Source organism: Anser anser (genome assembly GCF_964211835.1).
Source record: "Anser anser genome assembly, chromosome: 31".
Classification (NCBI taxonomy): domain Eukaryota; kingdom Metazoa; phylum Chordata; class Aves; order Anseriformes; family Anatidae; genus Anser; species Anser anser.
In genome coordinates, this window is record NC_139752.1 from 1,378,729 (window position 1) to 1,399,548 (window position 20,820).

A 20,820-nucleotide genomic window follows, 5' to 3' on the forward strand; every position below is an offset into this window, starting at 1 on the left:
GGCTGAACAACACCAACTCCCTCAGCTTGTCTTCACAGGCGTGTAGGTTTCCTAAATATGTGTAGCAGCACATTTAGGAAGGGTGGTGGGGTTGTTAGTAATAGAAGAAGAAATAATACAATATTGTTTAGTATGTTACATTTGCGATGTACTGTTCCGAGGCTGCGCTTGGAAGATACAAAATATATGTGCAAGGGTAACATGAGATTGCACCAATTCATGATGAGGAGTAAGGAGGATTAAAAGAATGCTCAATTTGCAAGACATCTAGATAACTGGGGCTTCTTGGACTCTGGGAACTGGGTCAAACCAACCTTGCGGTTTGGACTGAGACCAAGGGCTCAGAGAGCATGCGTGAAAAGGAAAGGTTAAAAAGTTCAACTCTGATGAAGACATCTTACTTCATCCCGACAACCACCTGGACGACCACCAGAGAGTAATACGCAAGCGCAGGACTGATAAGATAATTAGCATACGAAGCGAGGCTAGGCGGAGCTAGGAAATGAATATGCATAGATGAGTTGTGAAACCTAATGCATATGTAGTATCTTAGGAGGAAGAGGATGTAGGAATGCTAATAGTTCCGCCTCAACCCGAGGCTGAGATCTCAAAATCGCGGTGTGAGCCCTCTGGGGCGGAGGGACCATGATGGGTCCGGGAGAGAGTTGTCATGGAAACAGAAAAGCAGCTAACTCTTAAAACAACCTGAGTTCCTGTGTGAGCTCAGATTGCCAATGGGACCGCTCAGGGAACTTTCAACCATTGCATTCCCCTGACCGACCCCTCCCCCCCCCCCCCCCCCCCCCCCCGAGACCCTTACCACCCCGGAAATTATGTAAATACCAAAATCTGGTTAAATTGGGAATTGAGAATCTGTTCCAACAAGGTCCAAAAGAAACCCCTATGGAATTTTTGAATTTTTGGACCAACTTTGAAATGCAATGGAAAAAAAAAAAAAAAAAAAGACAAAATTTGGACCTGACTTCAGAAAACAAACAGAGGCAATTGGCTAGCCTCTTTCTAGGGCAATCAGCCCCTGATATCAGAAAGAAATTGTCTTAGGCTGCAGGAAAAACTTACAACAGTCAGAAATGACGGGGACCTGGGGCATCTACCCTAGCAGGTCCACTAGTTGAAATAAAGCTAGGAAACGAAGAGAGAGGCTTGAATTTTTTTGTTGTTGTTGGTTACAGGAGCTTCTTTCTCTGTGTTAATTAGTCTGTAAATGTAATAGGAGCAACATATTCAGTGTTAAATAGTTTAAAAGGACGATTGGGAACTAAGACAACTACAATAATTGGAGCCACAGGGAAGGAGGAGGAACGGCCATTCTTACAACCCCTTGATTTGCGTTTTGGGTGTAAGGAACTAACCCATGAATTTTTGTATGTACCAGAATGCCCGATTCCACTCTTGGGACGGGATCTATTAGCTAAATTAGATGCAACAATAACCTTTGAGGATGGAGAATTAATAATGAAGGTACCTGAGTCCAAAGTAGGACAAATCCTAATGATCAAAGATAAACCCTTTGTTAATATTCCAAGAGAAGTAGAAAATGCAGTTATACCAACAGTATGGGAAACAGATATACCAGGGAAGTCGAAACTGGCACAACCGGTAAAGGTGGAATTAAAGGAAGGAGCCAAACCTGTTCGAATCAAACAATATCCACTTAAGATAGAAGCTAGGCAGGGGACAGTGAAAATTATTGACAAATTTCTCAAACATCAGATTCTGGAAGAATGTAAATCGGAATACAATACTCCAATTTTTCCAGTAAGGAAGCCGAATGGTGAGTATAGATTGGTACAAGATCTTAGAGCAATAAATGAAATAACAAAGGACATTCACCCGGTAGTGGCTAATCCTTACACATTGTTAACATCTGTGAGAGAGAAATATAAATGGTTTACTGTGATAGATTTAAAGGATGCCTTCTTTTGCATACCTCTTGATAAAGATAGTAGAAAATTATTTGCCTTCGAATGGGAAAATCCTCAGAGTGGACGAAAGACACAATTAACTTGGACAAGACTCCCACAAGGCTTCAAGAATAGCCTGACCCCCTTTGGAAGCCAGCTGGCCAAGGAACTGGAAATCTGGACAACGCAAGGACAAATACAGGTACCCAGAAGTCAGTATTTGCTGTTACAATATGTAGATGATATTTTGATTGCTACAGAGAATGAGTCGCTCTGCACCCAAATAACCATCGAAATTTTAAATCAGTTGGGAATGGGTGGTTATAAAGTTTCAAAGGAAAAAGCACAAATAGTTTGCTCAACTGTAACATATTTGGGGTGTGAGATTTCCCAGGGACAAAGAAGTCTGGGTGTCAATAGGATAAAAGCTATATGCACCATCCCGGAACCTCAAAATCTCCATGAGCTAAAGGCCTTCTTAGGAATGGCTGGCTGGTGCAGATTATGGATAATGGATTATGGACTCATAGCTAAGCCCCTTTATGAAGCTCAGAAGGCACAGGATTTTATTTGGGGAAAAGTACAGAAAGAAGCTTTCAAGAAACTTACAGATGCCTTAATGAAGTCACCAGCTTTGGGCCTACCAGATTTATCAAAAGATTTCCAGTTATTTGTATATGAAAGACAACGACTAGCACTAGGGGTACTAACCCAGTGACTGGGAAGCTGGAAAAGACCTGTGGGATACTTTTCTAAGCAGTTGGATGCTGTAAGTGCAGGACGGCCCTCATGTTTGCGGGCAGTAGCGGCAACAGTTCTCTTAATCCAGGAAGCAAGGAAACTTACCGTGGGAAAACGTATTGAAGTTTTTGTACCACATATGGTAACAACCGTTTTAGAACAAAAGGGGGGCCACTGGCTATCACCCAGCCGAATGATGAAATATCAGGCAATACTAACTGAACAAGATGACGTAACCTTGAAAACAACTAACCTGTTAAATTCAGCAGTATTTCTAGGAACTGTTCCAGAAGAAGGACTGTTGGAACACAATTGTGTGGAAATAATTGAACATACCCATGCCAGCTGCGAGGATTTGAAGGATGTACCCCTTGAAAGGTATGACTGGGAACTTTTTACTGATGGTAGTAGTTTTGTGGAGAATGGAACACGATATGCAGGGTATGCAGTAACAACCCTGAAGACAGTAATCGAAGCAAAACCTTTACCACCTGAAACATTAGCACAGCGAGCAGAACTGATAGCCCTACCTCGAGCACTGGAACTGAGTAAAGGAAAGATGGTAAATATTTGGACAGATTCCAAGTATGCTTTTGGAGTAGTCCATGTTCATGGAGCATTATGGAAAGAAAGAGGGCTGTTGTCCTCACAAGGAGCCAATATAAGATATCAAGAGGAGGTGTTAAATTTGATAAATGCGGTACAAAAACCAAAACAAGTGGCTATTATGCACTGTAAAGCTCATCAAGGAGGAACCTTGAAAATATCAGAAGGGAATCGGCTGGCAGATCGAGCAGCTCGACAAATTGCTCGGGAGGTGTGGAATGTAATGGCTTTGGTACCACTCAAGGTAGGCCCCACTTGTCTTAATCTTCCCAAGGAACCAAGATATTCACCAGAGGATGAGAAATTAGCAAATCTCCTAAAGGCCCGAAAGAACTCTGATGGACGGTATGTAACTGCTATGGGCCAGGTAGTAATACCCCCCTTGGTGATGCGAGAAATACTTCAGACAAGACATAATGAGTGTCACTGGGGTGCAGAGGCAATGGTAACATTTTAAAACGTAGCATCATCTCTACACATATGTTAACAAATGGCAAAATCAGTAATGTCAAAGTGTGAGATTTGTCTGAAAAATAATCCAGTAGCAAGAAAACATGCTGAAATGGGAAGAGTTAGAGTAGGAATAGAACCAGGAGATTACTGGCAAGTTGATTTTGTAGAGTTACCTAGGACTAGGGGATGTAGGTATTTGTTAGTAGGGGTTGACACCTTTTTCAGATGGCCAGAAGCCCTTCCCTGTCGCACCAATCAAGCTAAAGAGACAGTAAAATGGTTACTGCGGGAAATCATTCTGAGGTTTGGGGTACCATTAGGAATATCCTCGGATAGGGGGCCGCACTTTGTTTCATCTGTGGTTAAAGACGTAAGTCGGCTATTAGGAATTTCTTGGAATTTACATACTGCATGGAGACCCCAATCTAGTGGACAGGTAGAAAGGATGAACCAAACTCTAAAGGGACAGATCAGTAAAATCTGCCAGGAAGCCAAAATACAATGGCCACAAGCTTTGCCTATAGCTTTACTGAGAATAAGGATAAAGCCAAGGAGTGGAATGTCAGTAAGCCCGTATGAGATTACGTATGGAAAGCCTTATGAATCCCCAGAACCAAATCCTAATATGCATATAACAGGGAGCCAGGATGTTTATAATTATGTATTGTCTCTTGGTAAAACTTTAGCTCAACTTCAAAGTGTTCTGGTGTGGAACCGACCGTTGGCACTGCAAAATCCTGTCCACGACTTTCAGCCAGGTGACCGAGTGTACATTAAAAACTGGAATGAAGAACCCCTAAGAGAACGGTGGGCCGGACCTTATCAAGTATTATTGACTACTTTTACAGCTGTAAAGGTAGAAGGGGTGGATGCTTGGATTCATTATACTCGGGTGAAAAAGGTTCCCGAATTTTGGTCAGTGCGAGCAATCGGAGATACAAAACTACAGATGAGGCGCGTATAACCATACAATGTTGGGGTTCTTAACAACAGTAACGATAACAGTAATTGTTTTGTGTAAGTACCTTGTAATTGAGTTCCTAGAAATACCAGAAAAATATAAGAAAGAGGAAATATTCAGAGGAGAAAATGTTACTTTGGAATGTGGAATGCACAACGATAAACCAATAACAATTAGCTCTCTACAGGTGGTCTGGGAAAAAATAAATGACTCCGGACAGAGCCAGGAAATATACGTAGACACAACCAGGGACAATACAGGATTGAAGGCTGGATGGGAGGGGAAGGCGTACGTAAGTATAACCATAGAATTGGGCCAACAACTGAGAGGAGCTACCACCTTAACCCTGTTTAGTGTTACTAAAGTCAACAAAGGAAACTACCGGTGCATGGTAACACATGAAAATAGCACAGATTACGGGATAAGAGAAATATTGGTATATCCGAAATTGGATAAAGGAATATTGGTAGCCCACCAAAAAGGATCTAGAAGAAGAAGAGAGGGCCAGGCACCATGGACACAAGTGGTACAGATCCCACACAGGCAACCATCAGAGAATTTACTGGTAGGATTGATTAAAGATTTTGCCATAATGAAAGGAACTGATAGAATTACTGCTTGTTTGCCCATCCCAAAAGCAACGGGGGACCCGCTTGAGTGGGGTATAATAACCTTCCCACTGCCCCAAGTAAAAGGAAATGGAACAATTCAATGTAAAGAAGTGAAAGTTTTAGAGAGGATAAATGTTACACAATACTATAGGAAACTGAGCCCCCCCACATCGAGGTCTGAATGTGAAAAGAAGAAGAACTACCATTTCATAACAATAGGCAGATTTAAGAATGTGGGACAGTGTTATTACGACGAACTACGTGTAGTAGAAGGAGTTAGAGAAAAGATTGTTTGGGAATGTCAAGAGAAAAATAAGCCAAAAGGAATGAAAGGGTGGGATAGTGATTGGACAGTAAGTTTATTGCAGAAATTCCAGTATGGAGGGAATACATCATGGTGTATTAAATGGCAGGGGAAGCAGAATGGAACTGATCAGTTTTATACAGTAAGCCGGGTTGACAGTAGTGGTAGACAAGAGTCAACAAAGGTAGCTTGGTGGACTTGTGAGAAGAAATATACTTGCGACAGTAATAATGAAGATATCAAGCACTTACTTCCGGTATTGATAGCTCTTAGGGCAGGATGTGCTTGCCGAGGAATTAAGTACAATTCGGAAAGAAATAGCCAGGCTAGTCAAGTCGCAGTGGATTGTAGCTATAGTACCATAAAAAGTCCAGGACAATTTGTATGGGCAGCCAGTAATGGAACTTGGACTACACACCCGCCGATAGATGGGGAAGTAAAAGAAATAACTCTAGGACTCCCCACATTGTGTCCAATATGGAAAAAGTCTCCTTTTAAGGGAAAGTTGGAAACCCTACAAATTAGTAGGGCAAAAAGAAGTTTAGAAGAAGGGGCAGATGAAGATACATGGCATGAACCCTCGGATGGAGTAAAATTCAGTTGGGCGTTAGAATCTCTATTTGCACAGGTAGCTACTTATCGAAATAGGGAAATGATTTATAAACTTACAGGACAAGTGAGTAGGCATGAGAGCCACGAAAGAAGGCTTTAGAGACCTTAATATCCAACTACAATCTACAACTAAAATGGTGCTACAAAATCGATTGGCATTAGATACACTGTTATTAAAGGAACATGGAGTATGTGGATTTCTAAAAGATCATATTGATCATTGCTGCATCCACATTTCAAATGTGACTATTGATGTAGAACATGTCATAGAACAACTGGCTCGAGTGGAACAAGATGCAGAACAGGAAGAGAAAGATATGACAACAAGCTGGTTGGATAAAATTTTTAGTGGATGGACTATTAGTAATTGGGTTAAGTCCTTACTGGAGACAATAATTATATTGGTGATTGTAGGGGTAATAATTTGGTTAACATTTATAATGCTGAAAAGTCTGATTCTAAGGAAGACAACCTGGAACCGGACAGTGATGCAAACTATTGCTCGGCAAATGGAACCACATCCTCAATATCCTCCACCGGCATCTAACAACTTCGGATTTCAGAGAAAGAATCTGAGGAACCCAGGATGTGAAATGGAATGAAAACCGAATAGACAAGATCAGTTTCAGATCAAGTGAACCCAACCAGAAGGGTGAACGTAACATAAAGCAGAAGTGGTGGACTTAAGAAATGTTGTGACAATCCTAATCTTTGTAATTTCCTTGATTCTTAATGATGTAATTTTCCGTGATTATATTATTGGTGAGCACTGAGTGTAAAATATTTTAGTTAGTTAGTGAAAGCATTTGCCCTCCTCGAAAGGAGTGAAATGCTTTCAAAGGGGGGAAATGTTAGTAATAGAAGAAGAAATAATACAATATTGTTTAGTATGTTACATTTGCGATGTACTGTTCCGAGGCTGCGCTTGGAAGAAACAAAATATATGTGCAAGGGTAACATGAGAATGCACCAATTCATGATGAGGAGTAAGGAGGATTAAAAGAATGCTCAATTTGCAAGACATCTAGATAACTGGGGCTTCTTGGACTCTGGGAACTGGGTCAAACCAACCTTGCGGTTTGGACTGAGACCAAGGGCTCAGAGAGCATGCGTGAAAAGGAAAGGTTAAAAAGTTCAACTCTGATGAAGACATCTTACTTCATCCCGACAACCACCTGGACGACCACCAGAGAGTAATACGCAAGCGCAGAAGGACTGATAATTAGCATACGAAGCAAGGCTAGGCGGAGCTAGGAAATGAATATGCATAGATGAGTTGTGAAACCTAATGCATATGTAGTATCTTAGGGGATAAAAGAGAACTAAGAAAACAAATCAGACGAAGTTAGATTTGGGCAGGCATGCCCCTAACTTCCGGCGCCTAATAAAGCACCTTCATATAATCACTTTGTGGATTATGTGTTTTCATGAACGCTAACAGGGTTGTGTGCCAAACATGCCTCCGCCCAGAAAACAAGCACTGGGCTGGAATTGACACCAGAAACAAACCCTCCTTGCACCTTTCCTGTCCTTCCATCTTTCATTTTAAGAAAGCAGGCCCCAGTGAAAACACAAGCTCTGGGACAAATCAGGTATTTTATTCTTCCCCTTCCCTTTCCCTTTTACACCGCCAAGAAAAGGCATTTGCCAGACAAGGGATGAAATGCTCGGTTTTATCCGAGGGTAGTCTCTTCCACATGCCTTCTCAGAAATTACTGAGAGGAACACGTGCAGACACACACAAACAATATTTTTGCAGTTTCCTTAGGAAATGGGTTAAAAAAGCTGTTTGCAGCAAGAGCGGAAAGAGAAAACTAAACATAGTGAGAGATTTTCTTTTGTTCGCAAGGAAAGAGCATCCAAAGCCCATGGGTGTAAGACCCTTATCTGGGTGGTGCCATGGATGCCTTCTCCTTTGGAAACTCTCCCTTTGTCATGAGAAGCCTCTGGGGACTCCTCCATTCTCAAGGTCTCTCCCAGTGTGGGTTTTCCCCATGAGAAATGAGGTGCAAGGCCTGAAAAAATCTCTTCCTGCAGGCAAGACACTTGTAGGCTCTTTCTCCCACCTGGATTTGCTGATATTTAATGAGTTCATGCTGTGGCTGAAGCTCTTCCTGCACCTGGGGCGTTTGTAAGCGCTTCTTCCCAGCATGCGGTCTGTCATGGGTGAGGATCTCCTAGCTCTGGATGTACCTCTTCCTTAAGTCAAGGCACTCTCCCCTCTGTTGGGTTGCTCTTATTTTCTAGGGAATGAGCTCCAGCTGAAGTTCTTCCCATTATCCCTGCAGACATGCTTTCTTCCTTTCTTTCCAGCCAAGGTTTCTTTTGGATCTTCATGCACTGACCCACAGCATATGGGTTTATCCAGAGGCGAGCAGAGGTGACTTTCCTGGGCTCTTTGAGTGAAGACTCACTTTCCTGGGTGACTTTCCTCATACCGTCATACCCTCATACCCTCATTTCCTCGTCCCCTGGGAGAAATGTGCTTCTGATCTACCTACCAACATCCCAAGGGCTTCCAGTGGCTTAGCCACAGCCAGCTCTGGGCTCTCCTTTGTGTGGTCACTTGGCACCCCATCTCCAGCTGAAAAGGGGAGCAATATGGGTAATTCCCACACCGGGGACAAAGCAGGAACAGGATATATTTGTCCCAGAACACCCACACGAGAACCTAAGGCCAGGAAGGGTGATACGGTCCAGCCAAAGGATGGGAAAACTCCAAGGCACGCCGGTCACAAGCCAAAATGGGGTCTGCCTTATCCAAGTGAGTCAAAGTGAAACTGGGAGCATTTCCTTATGCAGAGGTGTGGGAATTGTGACTTTTTTCTGTGCCTTGATGTGTCATTTGTGAATCTTGGCAGGATGTTGCTTGCTCAGATGGAGATTGGAAGTGTTGCCTGCCTTGGTCTGGGATGAGCATCACCAAAACTCTGGACTCCTTACCCAGCACTGCTCTGACTTCTTAGCTCTCCTGCATGACATCTCACAAAGGTTCACTTGCAGCTGGCCAGCTGGTCCCCATGGGCTCTTGTGATAGGAGCAGTGAGCTGGGCACTGCCAAAATAGGAGCCTGGCTACAAGGATAGAGGAGAGCAGAGAGCATCAGCTGGCTTTTCCTGTTTCCCTTTTCCTTTCCAGACTCTTCTATCAGCATCCCTACACCCTTTGCATCCCAGAGGAGGTGAAGGCATTGGGGAATCTCCTAAGCTGCTCAAAGAAGATGGAGCAAATGCATCATTCCCTGCTGGGCTCACAGCGATATCTCCCAAGAAACGCGCCGGCAAATATCTTCCTGACACCTAGAGTTCTCTACTGTCTGCACCAGGATAAACCACGGCTTCAAGGCTCAAGGATGGGAGTTTGCTCTTTGTTGGGTTTTTATGCTGGGTTTCACGGTAGAAACTTCAAATCTCTCTGTTGCGGCTTCTGGGACTTGGTATTTACTGCTGTTACCAAACCATTGAGCAGCGACTCCGCTAAAGGTGATGGGAAAAAAGGTGACGTGCAAGGAATCCCAGAGAATATTTTACGCAGTGATAAACAGAATAAGGATGGGAAGAGGGGATTGGATCTGCCCAACAGCCATCGTTGGATGCCCACACTAGGGACAGGGTTTCTCTCTCTCTGCTCTCAGCCATATGCACCATTCCCTGAAGGGCTCTCAGTGATATCTCCGAGGTAACACAGCCTGGGAAAACATCTTCTTACACCTAGTGCTCCCTGCTGTCTGCACGGGGCTAAACCTTGGCTTCAAGTTTCGGGGGAGGGAGTTTGATCTGCAGGAGGGTTTGAAGATGAGTTTGCCACAGGGCTCTTCCTCTGCTCAAGGTATCTGTAAGGCTCTCTTCTGTGTGGATCTAGAATTGGGTGACCAGGTTCGAGCTCGGGCAGAAGCTCGACCCACACTCAGGGCACTACTACGACTTGTCTCCTTTGTGGACGCGCTTGTGGGATATAAGTTCAGAACTGCTTTTGAAGCCCTTTGCACACTCAGGGCACTTGTAGGGTCTCTCTCCTGTGTGGATCCGTTTGTGCAAATTGAGTACAGAACTCCTTTTGAAGCTCTTCTCACAATCAGGGCACTTGTAGGGTCTCTCTCCTGTGTGGATCCGTTTGTGCAACTTGAGTACAGAACTCGTTTTGAAGCTCTTCTCACAATCAGGGCACTTGTAGGGTCTCTCTCCTGTGTGGGTCAGTTTGTGCACAAGGAGATGAGAACTGCTTCTGAAGCTCTTCCCACACTCGGGGCACTTGTAGGGCTTCTCTCCTGTGTGAATGTGCTGGTGGTAGGTAAGATCTGCTCTTCTTCTGAAGCTCTTCTCACACTGTGAGCACTTGTAAGGTCTCTCTCCTGTGTGAAAGCGGTGATGGTAGCTGAGTTCAGAGCTGCTTCTGAAGCTCTTCTCACACTGTGAGCACTTGTAGGGTCTCTCTCCTGTGTGGATGCGCTGGTGGATAATAACCTTGGACCTGCATTTGAAGCTCTTGTCACAATCAGGGCACTTGTAGGGTCTCTCTCCTGTGTGGATCCGTTTGTGCAACTTGAGTACAGAACTGCTTTTGAAGCTCTTCTCACAATCAGGGCACTTGTAGGGTCTCTCTCCTGTGTGGATCCGTTTGTGCGAATTGAGTACAGAACTCCTTTTGAAGCTCTTCTCACAATCAGGGCACTTGTAGGGTCTCTCTCTTGAGTGGATGCGCTGGTGGATAATAACCTCGGACCTGCTTTTGAAGCTCTTCTCACAATCAGGGCACTTGCAGGGTCTCTCTCCTGTGTGGATCCGTTTGTGTAACTTGAGTACAGAACTCCTTTTGAAGCTCTTCTCACAATCAGGGCACTTGTAGGGTCTCTCTCTTGAGTGGATGCGCTGGTGCTTAATTACCTCGGACCTGCTTCTGAAGCTCTTCTCACAATCAGGGCACTTGCAGGGTCTCTCTCCTGTGTGGATCCGTTTGTGCAACTCGAGTACATAACTCCTTTTGAAGCTTTTCTCACAATCAGGGCACTTGTAGGGTCTCTCTCTTGTGTGGGTTACTTTGTGCAAAAGGAGTAGAGAACTGCTTCTGAAGCTCTTCCCACACTCAGGGCACTTGTAGGGCTTCTCGCCTGTGTGAAAGTGCTGGTGGTAGGTAAGATCTGCACTTCTTCTGAAGCTCTTCTCACACTGTGAGCACTTGTAAGGTCTCTCTCCTGTGTGAAAGCGGTGATGGTAGATGAGTTCAGAGCTGCTTCTGAAGCTCTTCTCACACTGTGAGCACTTGTAGGGTCTCTCTCCTGTGTGAAAGCGCTGGTGGTAGGTGAGCTGTGAACTGCATTTGAAGCTCTTCTCACACTGTGAGCACTTGTAAGGTCTCTCTCCTGTGTGAGAGCGGTGGTGGTAAGTGAGGTTAGAGTTTCTTCTGAAGCTCTTCCCACACTCAGGGCACTTGTAGGGTCTCTCTCCTGTGTGGATCCGTTTGTGCAACTCGAGTACAGAACTGCTTTTGAAGCTCTTGTCACAATCAGGGCACTTGTAGGGTCTCTCTCCTGTGTGGATGCGCTGGTGGATAATAACCTCGGACCTGCATTTGAAGCTCTTGTCACAATCAGGGCACTTGTAGGGTCTCTCTCCTGTGTGGATCCGTTTGTGCAACTTGAGTACAAAACTCCTTTTGAAGCTCTTCTCACAATCAGGGCACTTGTAGGGTCTCTCTCCTGTGTGGATCCGTTTGTGCAACTCGAGTACATAACTCCTTTTGAAGCTCTTCTCACAATCAGGGCACTTGTAGGGTCTCTCTGCTGTGTGGGTTACTTTGTGCACAAGGAGTAGAGAACTGCTTCTGAAGCTCTTCCCACACTCAGGGCACTTGTAGGGCTTCTCGCCTGTGTGAAAGTGCTGGTGGTAGGTAAGATCTGCTCTTCTTCTGTAGCTCTTCTCACACTGTGAGCACTTGTAAGGTCTCTCTCCTGTGTGAAAGCGCTGATGGTAGATGAGTTCAGAGCTGCTTCTGAAGCTCTTCTCACACTGTGAGCACTTGTAGGGTCTCTCTCCTGTGTGGATGCGCTGGTGCTTAACGAGATGGGAATGACTTTTAAAGATTCTTCCACACTCATCACATTGGTTCTCCATTTTCTTCTGGCAGCCTTGCTTCTTTGTCAGTTCTTTAGGCTCTTTTTGACCTTTGCTGCCATCTAGGGGATTCCTTGCTCGATTTCCTGGATGGGTTTTCAGTGGCTTCTTGAGATGCTTTCCATGCTCCAGGCCCTTTTGGACGCCCCTCCTGATTTTTCCCACAGAGTCACCATTCAACTGCCTTTGGGCCATGCCACTTTTCTGAAGAGTCTCCTTTGCTTTTGGGATCCTGTCACCTGCTGGATGACAGAGGAAATCCAGAACCAGCCCATAGTGCCCATAATATTGCCCAGGCAGAGATCTCTGATCCTCTCATCTTGGCTTTTGCCAACCCCAATCTCCTCCTTTCCTCCACCACCTCACCTGCGCTGAGGTCTCCTGTCACATCCTCCACGCCATGCAGATCTGGGATCCAGGGATCTTCCCCTTCTTCAAGCTGAGAGATCACCACGGGTTTGGGGGACGGAAGTAATCCTTAAATGGCATAAACAGAGGAGATGAGAGCATTTGGAGGGCCACTAAGATGATCAGAGGGCTGGAGCACCTCTCCTATGCATAAAGGTGGCGGAAACTGGGCTTGTTTAGCTTGAAGAAGAGAAGGCTCCAGGGAGACCTCATTGCGGCCTTCCAGTAGCTGAAGGCAGTGTATAAACAGGGGGGGGGAACGCCTGTTTACATGTGTTGCTAGTGATAGGACAAGGGGGGATGGTTTTAAACTAAGACAGGGGAGATTTAGGTTGGAAATTAGGAGAAAGGTTTTCACTCAGAGGGTGGTGAGGCACTGGAACAGGTTGCCCAGGGAGGTTGTGGATGCCCCATCCCTGGAGGCATTCAAGGCCAGGCTTGATGCGACTCTGGGCAGCCTGCTCTAGTGGTTGGCAACCCTGCCCAGAGCAGGGGGGTTGAAACTAGATGATCTTTAAGGTCCTTTTCAACACAGGCCATTCTATGACCCTATGATTTCCATGGGTTTGACACAGCTGCTAAGTGTCCACGTGTACTATGTTAGCACTCCCTTCTTGTAAAGCCACGTTTATGGCCCAGCATCATTCAAGCCAACAACATAGACTAGCTTCATTTGAAGACAGCAAGGCTCTTCCGTCTCTGAAATTACTGCAGGGACTTATTTATTTTCCTTATTTTTTACCTACTTGTTCAATGCAGTTGACTTCAAGAAGCTTTAGGGGAAAACTGAGGGAGGCAATGCTGAGAAGGAAGATTTACATGCAACCACCAAGAAAAGCTCTTTTATACGTATGTACATATAACTATATATATATATAGTTATATATATTATTATATTATATTATTACATATTCTAATAAACAGCATAATTATATATATTATATTATTGTATCATTATATATATGTTATAGTGGATAACACACTAATGCCTTCTTAAATTCATGCTTATCCTCTTTGTGTGTGCTTTTAGGTTTTTTTTATTTATTATTTTATAATTCTGTATGCAGTTAATAATTGCATTGTGTTTATTATATGTCCTGCTCACAGAGGCTTCTTGTACAGCGCCAAGGCTGCCCTAATGAGGAGAAAAGGAAGCAAAGCCCTCACCCAGTGAAGTTACGGACGCGTACGTCTCCAGCATCACGTCCCGGTAGAGCGCTCGCTGTGCAGGATCCAGCAGCTCCCACTCCTCCCTGCTGAAATACACAGCCACCTCCACGAAGGTCACGGGTTCCTGCAAGCAAAGAGGCTCCATGTAGAAGCAGCCTGTTGATGACAGAAGCTCCAGTCCCAGTTGCTTCTCTGTGCCCAGCACACAAATGCTGGCTGAGGGCATCTCATCTTCCCCCTGCATTCACATCCCTTCCCCCCTGGCGTCTCCTGGCTGCTTCTCCAAGCCCCTACCTCAGCTGGATGTGCCATGGCCATTTCCTGCCCTCCTGCAGGCTGCAACAATCACAGGTGAAAGGTAGATGTCAAACTGGAACCTGCTGGGATAAGAGAAATGGCACGGTAGGTTTAGGGGAATACAGCAGTCCCTGTCCCTGTCCCTCCCCAGCCCTAGTCCAGCTGCAGGCCATTGCTTGGGGGTAAAAGCCATCTGGGCCGTGTAATGTGTAAGTGTAAGCCTTGTTTGTTCATTAAATGTTGCTGATGGGAGGTTTCAACAGCTGACTGCTTATACCCCCAATATCCTGTTGAAGGAAAAAAGCAAGTATGGGAACTTCCTGTTAAGTTAACAATTGCAGTAGAAACCTGCTCCAAATAAGGGCAAAATGGCATTCCCCCTCGCATGAGAACACACATACTGCAGCAAAGTCATGACCCAAACGCAGAGGAAGACGACGATCTTCATCCCCGCGACCACCAGAGGACTGACGAAGACCCCCTAGCAACAGGCCGCGCAGTCGCAGAAGACACCAGGAGGTGCCACTAAACCCGGAACTACTAGGCTATAAATCGAGACTGGCGGGCTGAGGTGCGCGCCGTTGGCGGAGCAGGAGACTCCCCGGCCGCCCAGCGCTGTTTTACTTATTGCTGCTTGCTGAAATGCTCAAATAAATTGAAATTCGATCTACCTTACCCACGATGTGTCGGGAATGATTTCTACCAGAAGTAATGTGTAACAGGCCGCAGATTTAGGGAAGGAAAAAACTGCTGCACATCAGCAGTAGTCACAGAGGAGTGAGAAAACGAGATGAAAACAACCCTGCAGACACTAAGGTCAGTGAAGAAAGAGGAAGGAGGTGCTCCAGGCACCAGGACAGAATTTCCCCTGAAGCCTGTGGCCGGGACCACGGTGAAGCAGGCTGTCCTGCTGCAGCCCACGATGTGGCAGAGTGGATCAGCTCTCTAAACTGCAGCCCACTGAGGAGCTCATGCTGGGGCAGGTGGATGTGGCCTAAGAGGGGGCTGCAACCCACGGAGAGCTGCCCTTTGCCCCGTCGCGTTTGACTGTGATATTTATCGGTAAGTGATCTCCCCTGTCCCTGTCTCAACCCACGAGCTGTGAGGTTGTTCTTGTTTCAGAGTATTTTCTTCCTCTGACCCATTCAAGAGGAGCACTGAGTCCAGTGCCTAAGCTGGTGGAAATGCTGACCATGCCTGAGGGAGGACCAGCAGCTGCCTGTAAAATGGGCCTTCATTTGCAGGCAGATCCTGAACAGCAGCCTTGGGAAGCATTTGCAGAAAAAAGAAAGCCAAGTCCTGTAGTTAAGGAGTAGCACAAGCCCCAGAACAAGCAAGCAAGGAAACCACGTGCTGGCAGAACAAAAGGTAACATCAGAAGAGCCACTAGAGGAAGATCTTGCCTGCTGGATCCCCTAAAGACATGTAGGGGGTGGAGAGGAAAATTCCTTACCCGGAGGTTTTAGCTTGAGACAGAGAACAGGGGGCAGGCAAATATTTATAGCATGCAGGAATCCATACATGCAAAGGATTCATTTAATGTCAGGTGTGTGTGTGCCTCTTAGAAATATAGTCCCAGATATATTATTAGAGATTCAACAGGTCAGCAAAGCATGCTGATAGTCCCTGCTCACTTCTTTATTTTCCCAGCTCCAACCCCTTCCTGCGCCCCCTCAGAAACCTCACAAACAGAGTCTAAACCAAAGCTCAGGAAACAACACTGCGGATCCGGAGCCTTCCTGCTGAGGACTTGCACCCGCTTTTACAGGGCCCAGCTAATCTCTTGGCTGCAGCCAGGAGAGGAGCAGCGAGCAATGAGCTGCATGCTTTGGGTCGGGACAGCTATCTCCCACCCTTGAACACCAAGATGGGGCAGATCCTGCTTTTCCTTTCCCCTTTTCCATCACCTTCCAAGTCTGGTGCTGAACTTTAGATGCTCAGGTGGTGCTAAGCACCATGCCAGTCCCCGTCTCAAAGGGGGAATCATGTGGAAAAGGAAAAACCCTGCCTCTTCTCTGCACAAGCAATGAAGAGGGCCTACCTCGAGTCCACTATAGGCTGCTCCCACCCTCGTTGCAGGCAGCCAGGCTCCTCTGAGTCGTGTAGGCTGGAGGATGCAAGTGTCCTGAGGCTGGACCCAGCTGCAGGATGGCCGTGGTGCACCTCCTGCAACCAAGACGCTGCCTGGGTGGCGTCCAGACAGGCTCTCACTTGCCTTACAGGGCGCCCCTCCGAGGGCTGCTGGTGGGCGGGGAGCTGTGAGCTGCACCAAAGGCTTTTCCCCCCACTGAGCACCCTGGGAGAGCCCAGACTCTCAGGCTCTTCCTGTGGGGGGGCATTTCCATGCCCTGGGACTCTGTTTGCACCCCGCCCAAGGTACCTGACCCCTCATCAGCTCTGTTGGAGGAGCTCTGGGCTGCAGCTCAGCCTTGGCCATGGCTCCTCCTGATGTGCAGCATGGCTTCCTGGCCCCGAACCAGAATGTGTTGTGAAGCTGCGGCACAGAAAATCAAAGAGGTCGGTTAGGGATTGACCTCGGCCTTCTCGGTTGGCTGCCCCAGAGCATGCCACTATGTGAGGAAAGGGTTAAGCGCTCTGCCCTGCTCAGCCTTCCCTGCTGTGCACGGAAAGAGTTAACTCTCCTAGAAGCAGGCCACTGATGGCTTTGTCTCTGCCCAGAGCTGCAAGCAAAGGCCTGAGCACTTTGCTGGGATGTAGTAGGGGCAACAGCCCACTAGGTGACACAAGACCCCAAGTCCTGTTCAGTTGAGGAAATCAGACTCTATAACCTCGGAATGGTTATAAAGCAGGCATGTTTACTCCGTGCTGCGCACAGGCACTGGGCGCAAGGAGGTTAACTTCACCTAGCTTGTGCACCAAGTGTTACTAGCTGTGTGCATATATTAGGGGTATATATACATATTCATTCAATTTTCCACAAGTCTCTTGCCTATTCATCAGGTCTCCGAAGAATCATTAACATAGGTTCCCTCCCCTATTCGCATGCATACTGGTCTCCTTGCGTGGTCTTCCAGCGTACTCTGGTGGTGTTTTGATGAAGGCCAGAAGGCTGCCTCGCTACTAAACCTCTGATGTTTCCTTTCTTTGACAGACTTCAGCAGTCAAGCCAGTTCCCTCTGGTTCCTTTATCTGTGCAAACAGTCTTTTACTCCCTTATCTTTGTGGTCGTTAACATACAGTTGTGCTAGCTAAGACCTACAGAATCAATATCCTTTATCTTACCTTGTTCCCTGTTTTAGTGCCAGTGGCAGGTTGTGAGGCTGGGAAGAAAAAGCTGTGCAACTCGACCCTCTTCCCGAGAAACAAACGTGGCCTACTGAGTGGGTGGTGGTGACTGTTGTGCACTTCCTGACAAGAAGCTGCTCCTGCAGTAGTGAGATTTGCAGGGCTCAGTTTCTGGTGTCCACCGCTCCTGCAAGTATTGCAATGAGCTCACCTGTAGTAAAAAATATGCTACCTGGATATACATTTCCTCGAGCTCTTCTTCGCTCTTGACACATTTTTGTGAGATAGTTGAGGGGAGCAGGAGGATTTTAATCTTCCCTTGATGAAAATGGAAAAAAAAAAAAAAAAAAAAAGGAAAAATCCAGGTAAAGAGCAAGGGATGAAAGGAGCTATCAGTTGTCACAAAAATGACTCAGGATGTTTTTCGACAAAGGATGAAACAGCCCCCAAGGACAGATTTACAAAGTTGTTCTGAAGTTTAGTTATGACCATGAGACCCCCTCCTCCGCTAGGGAAAGGACAGGAAGAGAGCAATTAGCAGCAGCTCATATACAGCTTGCAACACAGGGCGGTGCAAACACCCCCAGTCACACCATTAAACCCATCCTGACCCTGGCAATGCCTTCCCTCATTGCCAGGCACAGCAGGGCAGGAGCAGGGCCTTGGCTTGCCTGCAGTCGTATGTTGATGTCCCCTGAGATCTTGCTCTTCTCCAGGGTAGAAGTTATCTCAGAACAGGACCTGGGGTCTTGTGTCACCTAGTGGGCTGTTGCCCCTACTACATCCCAGCAAAGTGCTCAGGCCTTTGCTTGCAGCTCTGGGCAGAGACAAAGCCATCAGTGGCCTGCTTCTAGGAGAGTTAACTCTTTCCGTGCACAGCAGGGAAGGCTGAGCAGGGCAGAGCGCTTAACCCTTTCCTCACATAGTGGCATGCTCTGGGGCAGCCAACCGAGAAGGCCGAGGTCAATCCCTAACCGACCTCTTTGATTTTCTGTGCCGCAGCTTCACAACACATTCTGGTTCGGGGCCAGGAAGCCATGCTGCACATCAGGAGGAGCCATGGCCAAGGCTGAGCTGCAGCCCAGAGCTCCTCCAACAGAGCTGATGAGGGGTCAGGTACCTTGGGCGGGGTGCAAACAGAGTCCCAGGGCATGGAAATGCCCCCCCACAGGAAGAGCCTGAGAGTCTGGGCTCTCCCAGGGTGCTCAGTGGGGGGAAAAGCCTTTGGTGCAGCTCACAGCTCCCCGCCCACCAGCAGCCCTCGGAGGGGCGCCCTGTAAGGCAAGTGAGAGCCTGTCTGGACGCCACCCAGGCAGCGTCTTGGTTGCAGGAGGTGCACCACGGCCATCCTGCAGCTGGGTCCAGCCTCAGGACACTTGCATCCTCCAGCCTACACGACTCAGAGGAGCCTGGCTGCCTGCAACGAGGGTGGGAGCAGCCTATAGTGGACTCGAGGTAGGCCCTCTTCATTGCTTGTGCAGAGAAGAGGCAGGGTTTTTCCTTTTCCACATGATTCCCCCTTTGAGACGGGGACTGGCATGGTGCTTATCACCACCTGAGCATCTAAAGTTCAGCACCAGACTTGGAAGGTGATGCAAAAGGGGAAAGGAAAAGCAGGATCTGCCCCATCTTGGTGTTCAAGGGTGGGAGATAGCTGTCCCGACCCAAAGCATGCAGCTCATTGCTCGCTGCTCCTCTCCTGGCTGCAGCCAAGAGATTAGCTGGGCCCTGTAAAAGCGGGTGCAAGTCCTCAGCAGGAAGGCTCCGGATCTGCAGTGTTGTTTCCTGAGCTTTGGATTAGACTCTGTTTGTGAGGTTTCTGAGGGGGCACAGGAAGGGGTTGGAGCTGGGAAAATAAAGAAGCGAGCAGGGACTATCAGCATGCTTTGCTGACCTGTTGAATCTCTAATAATATATCTGGGACTGTATTTCTAAGAGGCACACACACCTGACATTAAATGAATCCTTTGCATGTATGGATTCCTGCATGCTATAAATATTTGCCTGCCCCCTGTTCTCTGTCTCAAGCTAAAACCTCCGGGTAAGGAATTTTCCTCTCCACCCCCTACATGTCTTTAGGGGATCCAGCAGGCAAGATCTTCCTCTAGTGGCTCTTCTGATGTTACCTTTTGTTCTGCCAGCACATGGTTTCCTTGCTTGCTTGTTCTGGGGCTTGTGCTACTCCTTAACTACAGGACTTGGCTTTCTTTTTTCTGCAAATGCTTCCCAAGGCTGCTGTTCAGGATCTGCCTGCAAATGAAGGCCCATTTTACAGGCAGCTGCTGGTCCTCCCTCAGGCATGGTCAGCATTTCCACCAGCTTAGGCACTGGACTCACTCAGTGCTCCTCTTGAATGGGTCAGAGGAAGAAAATACTCTGAAACAAGAACAACCTCACAGCTCGTGGGTTGAGACAGGGACAGGGGAGATCACTTACCGATAAATATCACAGTCAAACGCGACGGGGCAAAGGGCAGCTCTCCGTGGGTTGCAGCCCCCTCTTAGGCCACATCCGCCTGCCCCAGCATGAGCTCCTCAGTGGGCTGCAGTTTAGAGAGCTGATCCACTCTGCCACATCGTGGGCTGCAGCAGGACAGCCTGCTTCACCGTGGTCCCGGCCACAGGCTTCAGGGGAAATTCTGTCCTGGTGCCTGGAGCACCTCCTTCCTCTTTCTTCACTGACCTTAGTGTCTGCAGGGTTGTTTTCATCTCGTTTTCTCACTCCTCTGTGACTACTGCTGATGTGCAGCAGATTTTTCCTTTCTTAAATCTGCGGCCCAGATGGCTTTTACTTCCAAGCAATGGCCTGCAGCTGGACTAGGGCTGGGGAGGGACAGGGACAGGGACTGCTGTATTCCCCTAAACCTACCGTGCCATTTCTCTTGTCCCAGCAGGTTCCAGTTTGACATCTACCTTTCACCTGTGATTGTTGCAGCCTGCAGGAGGGCAGGAAATGGCCATGGCACATCCAGCTGAGGTAGGGGCTTGGAGAAGCAGCCAGGAGAGGCCAAGGGGGAAGGGATGTGAATGCAGGGGGAAGATGAGATGCCCTCAGCCAGCATTTGTGTGCTGGGCACAGAGAAGCCACTGGGACTGGAGCTTCTGTCATCAACAGGCTGCTTCTACATGGAGCCTCTTTGCTTGCAGGAACCCGTGACCTTCGTGGAGGTGGCTGTGTATTTCAGCAGGGAGGAGTGGGAGCTGCTGGATCCTGCACAGCGAGCGCTCTACCGGGACGTGATGCTGGAGACGTACGCGTCCGTAACTTCACTGGGTGAGGGCTTTGCTTCCTTTTCTCCTCATTAGGGCAGCCTTGGCGGTGTACAAGAAGCCTCTGTGAGCAGGACATATAATAAACACAATGCAATTATTAACTG

General features: G+C 47.3%; 1 protein-coding gene and 1 long non-coding RNA gene across 7 annotated transcripts; one reads left to right on the forward strand and one right to left on the reverse strand.

Annotated features, from left to right (window-relative positions):
- The first annotated feature begins 48 nt into the window (after positions 1–48).
- On the forward strand, positions 49–9,326 carry LOC310888244. The gene is made up of 2 exons (XR_014575862.1): positions 49–3,044; positions 4,412–9,326. It is a non-coding gene; the product is annotated as an uncharacterized lncRNA (long non-coding RNA).
- On the reverse strand, positions 3,957–20,401 carry LOC310888204 (uncharacterized protein). 6 transcript variants are annotated; one of them, XM_083814695.1, is made up of 5 exons: positions 19,881–20,401; positions 14,196–14,278; positions 13,899–14,025; positions 12,690–12,800; positions 3,957–12,565 (listed from the first exon to the last, which is right to left on the reverse strand). In XM_083814695.1, exons 2-5 carry the CDS (start codon positions 14,217–14,219, stop codon positions 10,131–10,133), a joined length of 2,697 nt encoding a protein of 898 aa, XP_083670821.1. In that variant the 5' UTR covers positions 14,220–14,278; positions 19,881–20,401; the 3' UTR covers positions 3,957–10,130. The 6 variants fall into 6 exon arrangements, with proteins under 6 accessions (XP_083670821.1, XP_083670818.1, XP_083670822.1 ...); XM_083814692.1 differs by lacking the exon at positions 19,881–20,401 and adding an exon at positions 16,240–16,922; XM_083814696.1 differs by lacking the exon at positions 19,881–20,401 and adding an exon at positions 16,240–16,578 and having other exon boundaries at positions 3,957–12,562.
- Positions 20,402–20,820: the final 419 nt, after the last annotated feature.

Coding starts and splice junctions, on each gene's coding strand:
- LOC310888204 (XM_083814695.1), bottom strand. CDS start 14,219: ATGGCCATGGCACATCCAGCTGAG. Junction 12,801..13,898: donor CGCGTCCGTAACTTCACTGG/GTGAGGGCTTTG, acceptor ATGCCATTTAAG/GATTACTTCCGTCCCCCAAA. Junction 12,566..12,689: donor GACAGGAGACCTCAGCGCAG/GTGAGGTGGTGG, acceptor TCTGTCATCCAG/CAGGTGACAGGATCCCAAAA.